General features: G+C 39.2%; 1 protein-coding gene across 3 annotated transcripts in view; it reads left to right on the top strand.

The window, feature by feature from the left end:
- Positions 1-16,555, top strand: part of LOC121184530 (transducin-like enhancer protein 4) — a 36,198-nt gene extending 19,643 nt beyond the window's left edge. For all 3 annotated transcript variants that reach the window (XM_041042260.1, XM_041042259.1, XM_041042258.1), the window contains exons 9-20: positions 4,060-4,182; positions 4,924-4,977; positions 5,060-5,212; positions 5,669-5,801; positions 6,165-6,352; positions 6,973-7,049; positions 7,166-7,415; positions 7,591-7,838; positions 9,043-9,190; positions 10,328-10,478; positions 11,626-11,702; positions 12,287-16,555. In XM_041042260.1, the coding sequence (XP_040898194.1) occupies positions 4,060-4,182; positions 4,924-4,977; positions 5,060-5,212; positions 5,669-5,801; positions 6,165-6,352; positions 6,973-7,049; positions 7,166-7,415; positions 7,591-7,838; positions 9,043-9,190; positions 10,328-10,478; positions 11,626-11,702; positions 12,287-12,394 (1,710 nt within the window). In that variant the 3' untranslated portion in view covers positions 12,395-16,555. The remainder of the gene's footprint in view (positions 1-4,059; positions 4,183-4,923; positions 4,978-5,059; positions 5,213-5,668; positions 5,802-6,164; positions 6,353-6,972; positions 7,050-7,165; positions 7,416-7,590; positions 7,839-9,042; positions 9,191-10,327; positions 10,479-11,625; positions 11,703-12,286) is intronic.
- Positions 16,556-18,810: the final 2,255 nt, after the last annotated feature.

The following is an 18,810-nucleotide window of genomic DNA, read 5'->3' as shown; positions in this document are numbered from 1 at the left end:
ATACATGACACCTGACATAACTCCTACTTTAAAACTGTGTCAACAATGAGGGAAAAATTAAACACACAAAGTTTGACATATCCTGTACTGTGAGAGCACAAACATGCTCTGTTAATATGGTGTGGCAATCATTTCTTTGCATAACATCTGTAAAACTGGGTAAAAAGGTCTCACGTGGAAAATTATTCTTACATTTTAACTTTTGCACATTAAATATTTGATGTAAAGAAACTGATTCCACATCTTCATATAAGGGAGTTTTTCCTTGCCACTGTCACCTTAAGTGCTTGCTCTGGGGTCAGGCTCTGGGTCTCTGTAAAGCGCTTTGAGACAATTTTGATTGTGGAAGGTGCTATATAAATAACATTGAATTAAATTGAATATATTCACACAAATGATCCATTCTAAAATGCTACTGTATATTTTAAAAAATCTTGACTCCATCTCACCACACTGATATTAAGCGAAGACAAAACATCCATCTTCTATAAATTCCCATAAGAACTTTAGTATCTTCGGATCCACTTGTCATTTATGTATTCTACTCTTGTGCTGTGGAGAAAAAAAATTATGTATTCAAAATATCTGATCATATATCAAATAGGAAGGAAAACCTGGGTGAAAGAGAAACCCCAAGATGAGCAAAGAAAAAAAGTGCAAGTCTGGTTAATGAAGGAAGGAGGGAGCAGAAAGAGGCAGCGCAACGGATCAACCTAACAACCAGTGCTTGTAGTAATTAGTCCCTTAAGCTGAGCTTTTTTTCCCAAGGCAAACATTTGGTTTGTTGAATACTCAATGAGCAGATTAGCATTTCTTTATTCCAGCTGCCCAAGCTCACACACACTCTTTCACGCACACACACACACATTTAGCAGGTTATGGTCTCTGGTGTTTTGGAGCAGGACAGGAGGAATGTTTTAATATGTTATCTCCTGCCCCCCATGTAGTATATCCTCCTCCACGCACACACAGACTCGGAGCTGTAGGCACCATGATGGGAGCGATTAGCAGTGCGTGTGTGTGTATGTGTGTCGCATGTGTTTGTGTGTGAGGTCGTCAGAAATCAGTGGTAAAGATAGAGAGACCAGAATGATGAATGCCCTTCATTAGCACCCTGTGAGAACACACGCACAGAGCTGCTCTTTGACATGGCGGCCAACAGTCACTTCATGAAACCAATAAGCCCCTTGTCAGTGGTCTACAGTTGCCTTGGCAACAGTCCACAGGGTATAGTGCTTTTGAATTGCATGAACATCTGTGCCTTAATGTCCTTGGCGTTAGCACCTCACACACTGATAAAGGTATGTGGGTGTAGACGTTGTTGCCAGTACAAGCAGTCACTTATGTAGTCATGGTGTGTTCAAGGGCTGCGCCTCCTCAGGCCTGTTGTTGTTGTTGTTGGTAGGACTGAGTGCACTTGTCAAATGAAACTAATTGTTGGTTCAGTTACTGTATCAGTGCCATTGCTTTTTGCTCCCTGGGGTTTTTTTTGGTTTATTTTTCCCCTTTCAGTCCACCATCTGATGAATTCCCTTCATCTAAACGTGCCCCCAAATAAGCAATAAATTCTTCTCTTTTTAAATGACCTTAAATATAATCACTCATGCAGAATCTCCCTTAAACAAAGTCTCCATCTTTGATTATGCACTACTGTATGTTTAGAAAAAGGGGAGAAATGAATTCCTAATGAGGACGCTTTCAAATTAAGACTGACCTTTAAAATGCTGTTGCTGTTGCACTGCAGTGGCCCTCAGACTTCTTTTCTCTTGTAAATAGTAGGATGCATATACAGTGTATATTCTGGCCTTCCATGCTGTATTGTCTGCAGAATAAGAAACAAACTGAGACAAACAGGAGGATCAGAGGTGATGGATTTGACCATCTGAGTTGAACCCAGTATCACAAATGATCAGATCTGTGAAGCTGAAGATTCAAATCTGTAGTAAAATATTAATATTTATTTTCAGGTTGTGATGTGTGCATTTGTAAGATTGTTTTACATACATTCAAATTGCTTGGTATTCGTGTGTGGATTGGAACACGCACTTGTGAAAAGCAGAACATACTCACAAATTGTTGTACACATTTCTAAATCTTATTTTTCATTTGTGGATCATATAATACACATTTGTGACCATTCTGAGTTTAATTTTTCTCTACAAGTGACTATGATCAGGGTGATTCTAAAAAAGAGGATCGGTTTCAGTAACACTTGCATTAGTAATTAAATCTTTAAAAAAGTAATTAGAAATAACACAAAACTTCACAATAAATATACATAATAGTGATGATGGTGTATTATGTTGAAAACATCTGTGATGGCTGCAGGTTTAGACTCAGCTAATTACCTTACTGAATGTACACCCCTTTATTTTGTTTCTTAATATATAAAACAACCTAAAAATCCCAGTGGGCAACTTAAAGTTTGCCCACCTTGAATTCATGATACCAAATGACTTTATTATTATTTATAAAAATTAGTTTACTCACCATCTGCCTCCATAGCTCTAATTATTAGAGAGACACAAGGGAGTCAAACTGTTTGTAAAACTGGGGAAAAAAAAGTACAACAGTGGAGGTTACAGGTATCATTATCAGGACTTGCAGAATCAATTTGAAATGGGAGGCAAATATAATTATGATGTGCTTGTAAATTAATACTTTCACCCAGCAACACCCCACGGCTCTTCACACTCACAATGCTTGTGCTGCCGGCGGAGCCTTCATTTGTCTCTGCAGCAAAATTAATTTGCCTTGATGTTTTTGAAAGAGCTAATTTGCAGGCTAATTAATCTAATCAGTCTGGAAAGGGAGAGGGAGAGAGAGGGTCTCAACCTGCTCTGTCTCACTCAAGAAGAGACTCACACCTGTATACACACTGACATCTCAACATTGTTTGCACATACGGAGTACTAAAATGTAAACAGGTACAAGGGCTGCCCGGGCACGCGCACATACATACACACACACATAAATTCGCACACACACTGAACCTCACTCCTCCCCCACAGAATCTTTGTCATCAACACTTGCAGCACGGCAAAGGGCAGTGGAAAGGTTACAAGCGTGAGTTAGTGGAAAGGTCGAGTTAAAGGTCCTGCTTTATTTTTCTTCTCTCTGTCCGTCGTCTGCCGGGTAAGGAGCGCCTCCCAATGAGAGAGAGAGATCAGCGGGGACAGGCAGAGCAAGAGGGGAAATGTTTAGTTGACCTTATTTTGATCTTTGCTTCTCAAAGAGGATTAATCCTTCAGTAATGGTATTTAAAGGATGCCATATTTGATAAAGAAAAGAGAGACATCAATGGACCAACTGCCCCCCTCCTCCTCCCGGTTATAAAATAATGCTGCTGAGTTCAGGCCATGATGGTGTAGTCAGGCTGTCAAGGATGCAGCACTGCTTTGGTGTTGTGTGATACAGTAAAAATGAAATGGTTTTGACAAGCAGAGGAGTTTTTAAAGTGATGTGGAAATCCAGCCGTGGAGTGGATCACAAAAGTCATTTGGTGTCTGCATCGGCCATCTTTGTCTTTATGTTTACACTGCTGACTGGCTGCACTCTTAGTGCCAGATTTGATCTTATTTAGCAGCACTGGCAAAGTCCTGACACATTCAGAAGCTTTGTAGACTATAAATTGTAGCTTACATTTTGCTTTTCACCCTGTTCAGGGTGTAAGATAAGCCATTTTACTCAATCTATCAAGGTCTTTAGCAGCTTGTTTTGCCTTGGGAATCCATTGGAGGACTTTTTAAACTATTAAGTCGACCCACAAGTTCTATTGTCCGTTTAGGCCGGTTCACGCAGTCCACAATAAAATATATGTAGATATACTGTATGTCTCAGTCTAAGCTGCTCATTATTTCAGCAGGTTTTGAATTATTCTTCTTTTAGTTTTCTGCCTTCAACTCAATAAAATGTCATATATTTTTAGACAATTTTCTGTACCATGTTTTCCCCACTATTATACGATGAGTTCTGTCCAGTTCATAGCGGATGTGTTTTAGAACAAATAAGTATGTTTTCTTCAGCTCCCTTTAAGTTTACGTTTCTTGTTTCTTCCAGAGCTCATCTGTGTCTCCCTCGGCCAGTTTCCGGACCGGAGATAAGCACCGGAGTTCAAGCGATTACTCCTCCGATGGCAAGAAACAGAAGACAGATGATAAGGAGTTGGCCTCCACACGCTATGTGAGTGAAGATGGTGAAGTTCGTCTTTTCTGAGTTGAAGAGAAGATTTATTATTTAAACATCAGTTTTTCTGAAAGAAACATTAGGGAAAGGGGGAAATTAATTATTTGGTTCTCGTGTGACTGCATCGCCCCTGTCCTGCTATAACTGCATTAACTACACTTTTTGTCAAAATTGAGTTTAAACTGAAATATTCACAATTTTAGAGAGTTTAGAGTTCCAACTTTGTATTATAAAACTCAGTGTAATCCAGGCATCCTGACAGACAGCACTGTTCTTGTACTGTGTATTGAAATTACTGAACGCTGTGAACGTTTGACATTGGAGCCATTTTGACTATTTTATCTAACAAATGTTAAAAAATAACACATGAAAATTGACAGAGGAATGAATAAAAATAGTTTATGCTCCTCTTTCATAACCTTAATTAAATGCTTGATTTTATCAAAACCCTCATTACCACTTGCATAATTTTATTTAATATCAGATTAACAGGGTGTTGTATTGGGTAATGCACGGATTATCTGTGTTTTTATAGACAATTAATGTAGGCGGATGATTTTTTTTTGCTGTGAAATATTAGCAAGTGGACATTATTTTATCCAAAATGAAACAATAGGCAGGCTGGGCAGTTTCTCTACACACTTGGATATGATTTTGTGTAATTTACAGTGTAATTTAGACAAATCTCACCACAGAGAAAAGAAGTAAAAGTATGCTTCTCCTGTGTGTTCATGCCAGGAAAGTGATGGAGAGAAGAGCGATGACAACTTGGTGGTGGATGTCTCCAATGAGGTACAAAACATTTTAACAGCATGGCATCTTTTGCATTAAAAAAAAAAAAAATCTAATTTTCGTCTCTGCTCACCCACCGAAGGATCCAGTGTCTCCTCGAGGAAGTCCTGCCCACTCTCCTCGGGAGAATGGATTGGACAAAAGTCGTCTGTTGAAGAAGGATGCTCCACTGAGCCCTTCCTCCATTGCCTCCTCCAGCAGCACACCTTCATCCAAGTCCAAAGAGATTAATTTGGTGAGTCATTTGGGTAATTATAGCCTTCTGATCTTCTTTTTCATCAGTTCTCAGGGTAGTTTTCTATATTTAGGCATTAGAAAAATGTAAAAATTGTAACTAATCATTGGAACAGAATGAAGGTTTGGTATTTAAAATGGAAAATTCTTGATGACCATAAATTATAAGTCAAATGTAAATAAAGGGCGACACGTAGGTGAAAAATCCTGGATTATATTGTATCACATGCAGAAAACGTAACAAATTTTTTTATAGAATATCAATTTTATGAGTGATGAACTCAGTCAAAGCATCATTGGTGTTTGTATTATTAAGTGCGTCTGCTCTGCTATTAAATGTGGATGCAGCTGTTTGTGTTGTTTAGCTCTAAAACCGCAATGGAAAGAGATCTCTGCTGCATCGGAAGTCTCTGTTTAGATTAGTGTTCGAAACTTTTGATCACTTTGCTTTTTATAGAATGAGAAATCCACAACACCTGTGTCCAAGTCCAGCACCCCAACGTCCCGCTCGGATGCTCCAACACCCAGCAGCACCTCCACCCCCGGCCTGAGGTCTGCACCTGGTAAACCGACAGGTGTCGAGACACTGGGTGAGTGTTGCATGATTTCCGCTGCTTTGTGCAGTTAAAACATCTGCATGCAAGAACATGGCCTGAATTTATAGGCTCTCTGAGTTAAAGACCTTTTTAAGGCCATGTAACAAGTAATGCCATGTGTTGTTCATAGATTGTATTGAGAATATAATTTCCTATGCACACAATATAATATATCTTAAAGTAGACGTAGATGTAGATTGGCTTAAGCTGCATCAGCAGTAGGTCTGCGACTTGTTATCCTTCAATAAGGGCACAGAGGAGAATGGTGGGGGTGAAAATCTTAAATTAATCCTCTTTAAAACAACACAACACAAATAACGTAGGTACTCTAACCTCAGACAGTGTTTTGTCTCGTAGCCCCTGGTCTTCGTACGCCATTGGCAGTACCCTGCTCGTACCCTGGGCCGTTCGGTATGGTTCCTCACCCGGGCATGAACGGAGAGCTTAGTGGAGCGGGTGCAGCCTACACCGGCCTGCATAACATCTCCCCGCAGATGAGCGCGGTGGCTGCTGCTGCAGTTGCAGCTTACGGACGTACACAAGTGGTACTCGAATACACACAAACACACGAATTCTGTATATGTAACCATTAATACCTACATACTCAGTCAAAGCCCAAAATAAACATTACAGTTTGTTTTTTAAAAAATGCCAGTAACAACTTATACAGGGCAAGTTAGTTCACAATAATGTGATGTTTCATTTGGGAAAATGAAAGATGTGATTTTTCACGACTGAATTTGCAACTGTTGATGCCCCGTGTGTGATCAGAGGAAATGAAAAACTACCCTCAGATGGCAAACAAATGGAAAAATGTGCCCTGAGCGTAGCATTATCTCATCAGGTAGTGTGATTTGCAGATAAACGTCCACATATCAAGATTAAAACCAGGCTAAATTTGGCTTTTTTTTTTAGATGTGAAACATAGAATCTGATTTACACTGAAACACAATCATTTAAGTGCTGCTGGAACAACAGTTATGTGTACTGTATGTAACTTTAATGTATAAAAACCTTTCTACTTTTCAACCAACCAGATTTACTTCTCTGTGACAGACAGACACATTAATCACTTCTGTTATGATATCATTTCAATTCTAGCTGCTTTATTAGTTGTGTATTGTTGAATTGCTTCTAAACTTTGTCACCCTCTCATGCGCTTTAGGTGGGATTTGATCCTCACCACCACATACGTGTCCCTGGCCTTCCTCCCAGCCTGTCGGGCATCCCTGGGGGAAAACCGTACGTTTCCTCTCCTCATTCTCAAATGTCAGAATTACACTAAGGAAGTTCACAAAATTAACATTTATTTACTCGCCATCCTTTATCCCTCTCTGTGTTCCTTTTCTTTCCTTCAGAGCCTACTCCTTTCACGTGAGCGCTGATGGACAAATGCAGCCTGTGCCTTTCCCTCCGGATGCACTGATCGGCCCTGGCATCCCGCGCCACGCACGACAGATCAATACTCTCAGCCACGGGGAGGTGGTGTGTGCTGTCACCATCAGTAACCCGACGCGTCATGTCTACACCGGAGGCAAGGGCTGCGTCAAGGTGTGGGACATCAGTCACCCGGGCAACAAGACCCCTGTATCCCAGCTGGACTGCCTTGTGAGTGAGCTACAATGACCCTTACATACATGAAACTGCAATGTAACATCATATATGGTGAAAATACAACGCATTTCTCATTGTTCAACCTGCAGTTAACGCTTCCAGCAACTAGTTTATGCATTTGTCGTTTTTAACAACAGTGAAAAGCACTTGTGTGTGTCTGTCACATCAGAACAGAGATAACTACATCCGTTCCTGTCGACTGCTTCCTGACGGGCGGACTCTCATTGTCGGGGGCGAGGCGAGTACTCTGTCAATCTGGGATTTGGCCACACCAACTCCACGGATAAAAGCAGAGCTAACTTCGTCAGCACCTGCGTGCTACGCTCTGGCCATCAGCCCTGACTCAAAGGTCTGCTTTTCCTGCTGCTCCGACGGAAACATAGCTGTCTGGGATCTTCACAACCAGACTCTGGTTAGGTATGGAGCGGGGAGTGTGGTGTGTGTGTGTGTGGGTAGGGATCATAGTACAGTCACAATCTGATACTTACACTAATGCATCACAGTAAAGTTGATTCTGCCATACCTTACTGCAAGACAAACAATTATACACTGTGACGTCTGCGTAACTTAAGGAAAACATACACTTGAAACGCCAAAGTAATTTTTCCAAATTCAGCAATCAAATCAGTCAATCAAATAATCAGTCAAGCAAGTTTCATTTGTGCAAAGCTGAGATGAAACATTGTGTTTTGTATGTGCAACAAAGAGCCTTGAGCTGTTGCCATAAACTGGAAAAAAGGATTAACTGCTAGAAATCAAAACTCAAATCGTTGTTTATACATGAATAATACTTTTGTGTAAGTTATTACACTTTTACATCTTCTTGCTTTTTTATTCCTCTTTGTTCTCATTGTGTGGAACAACAGGAAACCTGCCGCAAACCAGCTTTTTTCTGAGTCAGGCTGGTAGTTTTTTTTTTTTTATTGTTGTTCTGTTTTTCCTTCTAAAAAATAAAAATAGATGAAAATGAAATGAATAAAACACATTTCAGAGTTAAAATGTCTGTCACAAAAGTTATCTCTTAGCTGACTTGGTACCTGTTTGGATTTGCAGCTGTAATGAGAAAAACAACTCTTCCTTGAATCCTGTTCTTAATCTCTGAGGTAAACAGGTAAACCTACAAACTTGACAAATGTGACCATCTTCCACAGACCCCACAGTCTATAATATTTTAATTTGGAAGTTGATTGATGATATAATTACTTACTGTAATTAATTACTACAGTGTTGGTGTGGGCCACTGTGGTCCTTGCATCCTTACACTAGTGTTTCTTATCCATGTGTGATGTATGCCAGAAAGTGTGTAGGTTTTAAATTCAGCCAGCCACTTAATCATCTCACAGCATCACTGATAAGGGCTCCTGTTGCTGGCAGAAGGTGTGGTTATCGCTCAGTCACTGATCATCTGTCTATGCTCTGTACTCGGGGTGTATTTCTGTGTATTCTTATCTTGCAACCTGTGGCCTGCATAGTAAAACTGTAAAGACACTTCCTTTCCTTTTGCCATTTCAAGAGCATCTCCTCTCTTTAAGACAAGCTACAGATATTCATATGCGTTCTTTGATTTGATGAACACTCTGTTGTTGGATATGGGTTTGTCTGACTCTGTGTTTTTCTGCAGGCAGTTCCAGGGTCACACCGATGGGGCCAGCTGTATAGATATCTCTAATGATGGGACCAAGCTGTGGACTGGAGGCCTGGATAACACTGTCCGGTCCTGGGACCTAAGAGAGGGACGGCAGCTGCAACAGCATGACTTCACCTCCCAGGTACACAGGACACTCCACACACACAAACACACACTTTTAACCCTATTAAATGTACAATTATAACATAATTTATCTTAACTTAAACTACCTGTTTTATGGCATGTTGTTGTTGTGTTGTTGTTGTTGTTTGTTGTTGCAGGATTTGTTCAGTCCCACCAGTAGATTGCAGGTGCAAGTAATGTGACCACAGGGTTTCGTTTTGTACAGCTTTATTTAGTTTTTATTGCCATTTTGTGATTAAACTAAAATGCACAGATTGATGAAAGTCGTGCGTCACAGGACAAGTCACAGCTATTTGCAGTTTGTGTGATTACACTCTTAGACTTTGATTTATTGCAGTAATTTACAAACTCAGTTCAGAGCGTTTAACCCACACTAAAGGCCAGACTGAGCCCTGGTTTTCTGGTCTGTCCTCAAATGCCTTTAACACTAATAATACTGGCAGTTAGAATTTAGGTTTTTTTTTTTTAAGGTGAGGAGAAGAGCAGCAATAATAGACCATTACAGCAATTTTCCTGAAAAGAGCCATTTCACAATCTCAGTGTGCACAGGAGGAGGTGAGTGTGCATTAAAGAGAGCTCAGAGAGGGCAGGGCAGACAGGGAGAGACACAGCCGATTCAAAGCACATGCTTTCCAATAATATCTTTTCAAACCTCCAAAAACAGCTTCACATCACAGGTATTAGCCAAAAAAAAAAGATTTCTATTTACCAGCTTTATCAAACCATCATGTTTATGTATGCCCTGTATGTTTTTTGGTTTTAATCATGTGAAAGAAATTTTGTAGAGAATTGTTTAACAATGGGGAATTGACTGAATCATTCACCCACCTCATTCCTTTGCTTTTTTCCAACAGTCCTGCAGGACAGATTGTTGCATATGATTTCAGAAAGTGAGACAGCCATCTGTTTTGACAGATTAGTATGTCAGGGACTGAAATATGTATGATGGTGTAGAAAAGCATCCAGTGGGCATTTGCCAATATTCATACAGTAGATATGTTAATTTCAGTGCCCGCCCCCACAGACAAGAAAATTCTTTGTGCACTCAAACATTCCTAGACTAATATAGGAGATGGTGTAGTATATGTATATAAACTATAAGAGGCATAACCATAACTGTTGGGCTTGGTCACAGATCTTCTCTCTGGGATACTGTCCAACGGGAGAGTGGCTGGCAGTAGGGATGGAGAACAGTAATGTGGAGGTCCTGCATGTCACCAAACCTGACAAGTACCAGCTCCACCTGCATGAAAGCTGTGTGCTCTCACTCAGATTTGCTCACTGTGGTAAGAATGACCAAATCTATTAAGATAAACAGTATTATCGAAGGAAATGAATGCATGAACCAAGTCTTGGGGAAATTGGCTACTTGTTGATCAAATTATGTGTGAATTGATGAGGACTGTTGATGACTTGCTTTTACATTAAGTTCACTACTGAGTGATATTATGCACCAGAGAAAATTACAATTTGTAGCAGGTTTATGTTGCTACATGGCAAGCAAGGGATGTGGAAATGTGACAACGTTTTGTAGGTTTGTGTAGGAGACTGATATAAAAACACAAATATGATTAGAGCATTACAGTATAAATGAATGGTGCAAGTGCATCAAGCTAGTTGTTTAATTTTGAAGCCACCCTTTTGTTGTAGATAATGAATGTGAAATCAGTCAAAGGTTTTGAAAAAAAAAATTAGAGTTTTCTAGTTGTTAAAATCTGACAGAAAGTTTAGTCATAAAATACACAAGTACTGTCCATACTGTTAGTGTTTGATCATGTTATTCTGCTGTCGTATTTATCATGCTCAGTCTGGAGAAATCCGCCCTCTAGTGATTAAAATGAGAAGCTGGGGTTGCAGCACTGCTTGAGGATTTTAAAACATTGTTTTGTAATCATTTTACACACCCGCAAGGTATATTTGAGACACTCCACCCTGGTTCTCTTGGTTCAACCCCAGAGCCTCCTTCTGTCTCTGATTTTAATAGTCATGTTTTTTTTTTTTCAACGCAACATGCAACGTTTTCTACTCTGCTACAACTGTCACTGCACTGAGAATCTCAGGGTGTGTCTGTCTGTTAACTTATCTCCATAGTTTCTTAAATTTCAGAAGCTAATGTATCCTGGATAGAAGTATTCTTAAATAATAAGTCATTATTACTCACTATGATTTGGCTCTTCAAAATGTATGGCAAGTGTAGTTTCATTTCATTATATATAAATGATCTACTTGCCATAACTGAGGTACTAAAGTACAGTACAATAATGAATTAACAGCCGGACCTTGGAACCAGATAATAATTCTGCTTTAATATGTCAGTGTCCATTAGCATCTGTATCCATTAGCATCACTGTTGAGTGAAATGCTTAAAATCTGCTGTAAATGCTTTTTTTTTTTTTTTGATGATGGTCTAATGTGGTTTGCCATCCTCTGCAGGGAAGTGGTTTGTGAGCACAGGAAAAGACAATCTGCTCAATGCATGGAGAACCCCATATGGAGCCAGCATATTCCAGGTAAGTGTGGAAGAACATAGAACAAGAACATAAACATGTGTAACAGGCAACTGAGAGGCCAAATACAGATTTTATGGAAATATCTCTAAGCAAGATATCAAACACCTTTCTACTCACTGATTGTAAGCTGGGAAAGAAATTCAATTAAAAAAAAAGTTAAATGTTTAATTACAGATTGGAAAGTTGGTAAGGGTGTACACATAACTGGGGGAGCTGAATACAGCAAAATCAATTCAATTCAATTTTATTTATATAGCACCTTCCACAATCAAAATTGTCTCAAAGCGCTTTACAGAGACCCAGAGCCTAACCAGAATCAGAAACCTTAAAAAGTAAAAGTGTAACCACACATTCAGCTTTCATTCTGGGACACTACTATTCATCAAGAACACAAATATTTAAGCCAGAAGCCTTCATCAGGGTCTTGAAAATAAAAGACAAATCATATCAAGTCTTCTGTTCAAACACCTGTCTGTCACACAGACGGCCTTCATCCCTTTTGGCTTTTTCTCAGTGTCAAGCACATTTTTTCTTTCTTTTTTTTTTTTTTTTACATTTTCACACATCTTTTATTCCCCTTACAGTCAAAGGAGTCGTCCTCAGTGCTGAGCTGCGACATCTCCATAGATGATAAGTACATTGTGACGGGCTCGGGAGATAAGAAAGCGACAGTCTACGAGGTCATCTACTAAGAGGGCTGCGGTCATTAAATAACAAGGCCACCCTTCCATACAGACACTCTGTGATATCTCCATCACCCATGTACAATTTTTGATGTATAAAATGGATTTAGACGGAACAAACCAAACACTTTACGTCTTTCTCTGACCTTAACCTTTTGACCTCCTGGCCGGTCGTGGATCAAAGCGAACAAGCAGAACCAAGCACAGAGGTGTTGTTTTCAAAGAGTGGCTTTATGTTGTTGTGAGGATGAGTGAATGTATACGTGCACTAAATCTGGAATGGATGCTGTTGTTACAGTATTGGGCAGATTTCATTCCTTTATGTAACCCTTTTATGTAAGCATCTTACTTTTTTTTTTTTTTTACACAAGCAGCTGTGACACAAGCATCATTGTTCATATACAGTACTTTGCCTTTGTGCTTTGTGTATATCTGGAGACTTAAAAATTATATAAACTAGGTGGCAGATCAAGGCCAAACCACTCCTGACTGACACCAGAACATCTGATTTTGCTCTGGGTAACCATAACTAAAAATGAGGGGATGACTACAATGTTAATATTAAGGTCATGGCACAAATCTCAAAACTTCACACCGTTGTTGTTGCCGACTATTCAGAGTCTGCTGCTGACTCTAATTCACATCCTGACAGCCTGTGTGCCCCCCTTGTTTCTGAGCCTAATAGCATCTTGCAGACGTGTAGCGTTAATTTGTGAGGATGGCACAGTGCTCCAAAAGATGCAGGATACACCATTATGCACATGTGAACGTGTTGTTGAAAACAAATATAAAAGAGGTTTCGTTAACAGCTTACTGTGGATATTTGTGTCTTGTGTATAATCTTTTTTTGTTGATTATGCCTTGCCTTCATGCTCAGGATGCTACTGCCTCATACAAAATTTGTCTTGTTGACTGACATTTTTGGTTTTCTTTTTTTATGTGGAACATACCTATCTAGAAAAGGTTGCTTAATGTCTCTCTTCACCTTGACAAGGTTGTTGACTAATAACATTCATCTCATACAAGGACTGACGAAAAGAGCCCACATGATGAAATCAGTGGCATTGTCCAGAAGGGAATTAGGATACCCATGCCACTCTCGTGTCTGTACATTAAATATGAAGCTACACTTAGCTCAGCTTCGACTGGAAGACTGGAAAGAGGCAGAGGTAGCTTTGCTCTGTCCAAAAAACAAAATGTGCCCATTAGCAGCTTGTTGTCTTGTCATTCCTGTGAAGTTGCAGGGCAACCAGCAGTGACTCCAGTAGTTACTGCTGCTGGTCAAGAAATAGTCTGGCACATAACTGTGTGTAAAACCACAACTTGTCATTTTTACTCTATGGTTTTTGTATGATTAAACAAACAAGATATAACGTGTTAATTGGTGAGCTTTGAAGGTGCTGATAGGCAATTGGCGTGTGGTGTCTTTTACAGATAGGCAAGCAGAGCTGAAGAACCAAATACACTGCACTGGCTGTCGCTTCATATCTAATGAACAAACTTGAGAGTGAGCTTCTCATCTAAATCTTGACAAGAAAGCTAAAAGGTGTATTTCCCAAAGTACAGTTTGTGTCTGTTGCCTCCAACATTTATTTTCTACCTGTGAACCTTAATTTTTTTTAATTCATTTTTGTTATCTTCTCATATTTGAGCTTGTGAGGGAGTGTGTGAGCGCAGTTTATCTGTGTGTGTGTGTGTGTGTGTTTTGACCATGTGGGCGTTGAGCAAACAAGCTAACAAGATTGCCCTCAGTGCCCTCACTACGGACTGACCTTTGCACTTGGTTCTGCCTCTTAAGTTCAGATTCCGCTGGATGCTCACTGGATTCTGTCTGATAGATTTCAGTAAAACTGTTTGGTGTTTGGAGGTCAGCCGGCCCTACATTTCCTGCCTGGATTTTCTGTTAAGACTTTTGGACATTTATTTGAAAAACAAGTGGTCAGCGGACATGGTTGTGATTTCTCTTGGATTTTAATTCTGTTGGCTTGTAGAAATAACCCAGTGCCTTTATACTGCTACGCTTCTGACTCCATTTTGTCCTGCTGAGTGTTCAACTACACCAAGAGCTGAAACGTGATGGACTTTGTTGGAGTGGTTTTCAACAGTTACTGTAAATCTTGCAGCATTTTAGGATTGATTTTATTAAAAAAAAAAAAAAAAAAAAAAAAGGATTAGTAATCAGCAAAGTAACACAAATGACACGCCATATTATCCAGCTGGGTTTGTATCAGATGTCTTTTGTCCTCTTTGAAAAAAAATCTGGACCAAATTTCTCTTTGTTTCACCTGCTTTGCTGAACATGTGAAATACGCTATTCATGGCTACTTCTGCTTCAGTGGGATTGTTTGAAGCATGGTGCTGTTAACGTTTTTAGAGCTACGTTATTCCTCACTCTAACTTTTTTGTGCTTTCAAATTTTGTTCTCTTTGCCGCTGCAATTCTTTTGCATTGCTACAACACTACACCCACATGACTCTCATCCATAAGTACATATATACTGTACATCCAAAAACACAGTAGTCAGTAATTATTAACAGAGATTTAAGACTCTTTTAGATTCTAATTTTATCAATAACTCATAGCCCTTTTAAACTTTATTACTGCCTGGAGACTCAGTCTTAAAAATAATAATTTTAAAATATATACATGCCTAAACCCAACCTCCTGGTTTAGCTAATACCCATAACCATTGTGTGATTCATAATTTTACATCGCTAAAAGTCTGCTTTTTTTGATTGTTTATCAGTTTGGGGTTTTTTTTTTAGACTGAGTGATTTAGAAATGTAAAAACAGACAGACTGATATCGTGTGTATTGCTATTTCAGTCCCACAACTTGCGTATTTCAACTTTAACTTACATTACTTCACCTGTCGAATGGAAAAAGATGTGTTCAGATGGCAAATTAAGAAAGAAAAGAAGCTATAACTAAACAGAGGGAGGTTTCCAGTAGATCTAGTGTCTATAAAAATTGAAAATATTATAGCTCTATAGCTCCTCTCTTATGTACTAGAACATGTTATTGTCATGTTACTCAGGCCTGTCCTGTAACATTGATAATGTCACCTTTTGCCGTTTGAAGTATATGTGATATAGCCCATAAACTATTCCATGAACTCAGTTTCTTCCTTTCTCTTGCCTTGAATAAAGACACCTTCTGATAGTAATGACTGTCTTAGAAAAGATAAAAGTGATGAGAGCCATGACCCAAAAAATGCTTAATGGTTTACAAGGTAAAACAGACGCGCTCAGTACTAATTTGCCTGCCTAATTTTACTAAAATATAGATATTAAGATCTGAAAAAGATGAATTTGTGTCAGCCTGAGCCACTCTCATGCAATTATGAACTCCTCTTCTGAGCACGTTTTTTTTTTTCTTTTGCAGCTGTGACAAAGACAGATCTGTACGAAGGGTTCAGATCGCAGGCTAGAGATGTCTTTGTACATTTATTCAGTTTCATGGGACATGATAGACAAGTACAAATATGTGCAGTATGAGACACAGTTGAAGAGACTACTGATAGTTACTGCACTGGAGTGAATGCAAAGGGACATTTTGCAGTGTAGTCACCTCTTAAGAGAAACTTGAGGGACAACTGATATTTATGTGATCACATAGAGACACTGTACATTGGTCATGATTGTTGCTTGTTTTTCACAGTGTTTGCCTTATGTTGTGCTTTCTTTCTAAACCTAAAACATTTCTGTGTTTGCTGCAGTCAGCTCTGCTTTCTAATTCAAATGACCATTCATACACTTCTGCTCTGCTGTGCTTTCTGCTCTAGAGTGAGTCATAACATCTGGTGACACCTTCTTGCACTGTATCTGATATCCTGAAACTTTCGTCCCCACTAGTAATGGAAAAAAAGCATTTTGGTTGTACTCGTGCTCATGTCAAGAGTCAAACCTGAATGTCACTTGTCTCATCTGAATGCTACAAGTTAGCTGGCTAACATGACCCGTTACAGAAATAATGTTATGTACAGTAATGATGTGTTGAGCATTTAGCTTGACTGGACTCATGAAGGTATTATAAATTTACTGTAAACATGTAATAATTCAAGCTTACAGTGAAACTTCCTGTTGCTAGTTGAGCTTTTTTTCTTTAATACAAAATGCCTTTGCTCTCTTTTTTCTAGTCTGTGGTTGATTTTATTAAATTATTGTGTGGAGTATTTTGTCTGGGCCTCATTCACTGTTCAAACTGATAATCTCTAAGATCTTTGTACTCGATTTTCACCATTTAGTATTTATGTTATTAAAGAATAGTCCAGTGCAATTAATTACAATGAAAACACTGAAATAAACCAAACACTGGTTGCATCACAAACCCATCAGAGCAAGTGGAGAGATTCATTGCCGCACGTTACAACAAAGTTCTGTCACAATGACAGTGTGTCCAGATGTTGAAGATACTTATGTCTGCCTTACTATGGAACAGGCAACATCAATTGAAGAACATTTTTTAAGTATCTTTTAACGGTTTTCTACTTGCACAGCTGAAGAAAATGACCTTGTTTCTCCTCCATGTTGTTACAGCATGCCGCAAAGACGGATTTTCTATATTTTTGAAGTGTACCCATGACATTTGATTATATATAGAAGAAATGAAAAATGGAGTGAGGCTGTGATGGACTTGTGAGACAGATTCATGACAGAACACTTGACTTGTACACTGATCTCCACACATTTCATTACTTCATTCACACATCTGTTTATGGCAACCAGTTAATGGATTCATTGTCAGCCTCTTTCTGTGCCTCAGCCTCTTTTCTGTGCCTATCTAGGGCATTAATATTCTAAAGCTCTCCTTGACAATCGAACATTGTTACTACACTAGTACCTTGGAAAAAGGCAGCTACAAGCCGACATTAATTCTCTATTATGGGTTATCCTATTGAGCTCTGGTTCTTTATAACTCTTTATAACTCTTTATATCTCTTCAAGATGCTCTGCCCTTGAGAGGAACTTTGCAGTGTTTTGTTGCAAAACTACCACAGCTTCTAGTTTGTCCTTTGATTTGTTTATGTTCCAGCTCTGGACTGAAGACTAAATCCTTCTCTGTGGTGCCTCTAACCTACTTTTGAACTTTTTAACCTGCACAGTGTTTCTGAATCTCTTTCTTTCTTTTTGCTCAAGCAAAAAGCAGATACTTGTCTGAAGTATCCTCATTGTATCTTCTAAGGCTGAACTCCAATTGAGAACATTTAAGAACATGACTGGTATTTTCACCCAAACGTTCTCTTTGTCTACATTCACTACAGACTGCTACAACAACTGTTAAACGCCTAAACCCTTGTATTAAACAGTAATTAAATACAGTAAGCTGTACCCCTGGTGGATGGTATGGACAACCCTAACATCACAATAATTATAACAATAAATCATCTGTTCACGTTGAAGTATGGTGTGGCAACCTTTTTGTTGCCAAATAAGCTTTAGATTTTGACTTGTAGTTTGCAGTAGGCATACTCCAAATCCATATTAAATGAGCTGTGAGAAACAAGGGTTTCAAGTGTTTTAGTGTGGCATTTTAGTGCAAGCTGATGGGTCAGCGCCAGTCTCTGTCTAACCTCCTATTGTGAACGTGCTGTGTTCACGCAGAGCACAGCGCTGGACTGTTGAAGTGGATTAAGTGATCCAAGTGAGGGCTGTGGAGGAGGACGCTCCACCATTACAGTGAATGATACTCCTGTTACAGCTCTCCAACCAGCCCTTCAAACAGGCAAAAGTGGGAGAGAAGGAGGAAAGGTGGGGATGCAATTTGGGAATGAGCCACCCTACTTCAACATTTTATATTAAGAGCACTTGCAGCTTGAAAATTGCCCACTTTTCTGACAGACATAGAAGCTGGATTAAACAAACAGGCCACACAATAGCAAGATGGCGTCAGCTTGCATGCTTTGAATCATGTTGCTGGTAGTTTCGGCTCATGAAGCTGAAAAGATATCATTGATTTTCTTAATAACAAGACTGCACATGCGGATGTTCTTAACCACCGCTGTCACATTGTCCTTCCAAAAACCTTCATGACCATGTTCGACCACGGGCGACCTCACAGTCTGCTGGCATAATGTTTGCCAAGTGCCACTTTACAGAAGCAATTCAATACTCAACTAACTTCAGAGCACTGTCAGACTCGCTCTTAATTAATTCACTGTTTTAGAGCAAATTATAAATGCAACAGAGTGAATATTTACTACAGTTCAAAACAAAGTATGTGAAGCCCTCCATTAAAACACAGATCACTACAAAAGCACTGAGCAATAGTTTAGCTCTGTGGTGTGTTTAGGCATAGTGGTTCTTTGAGCTAAATGCTAAGAGGCTAACATGATGATTTATACCAGGCTTACCATAATCACTATCTTAGTTTAGCATGTTAGCATTCCAAAATTTACAAATTGGCGCTAAACTCACAGGATGGATG

This window comes from Toxotes jaculatrix, chromosome 7 (assembly GCF_017976425.1).
Source record: "Toxotes jaculatrix isolate fToxJac2 chromosome 7, fToxJac2.pri, whole genome shotgun sequence".
In the NCBI taxonomy this organism is placed as follows: Eukaryota; Metazoa; Chordata; class Actinopteri; family Toxotidae; genus Toxotes; species Toxotes jaculatrix.
Note: the sequence above shows the minus strand (reverse complement) of the source record. Positions and strands in the feature narration are given on the sequence as shown.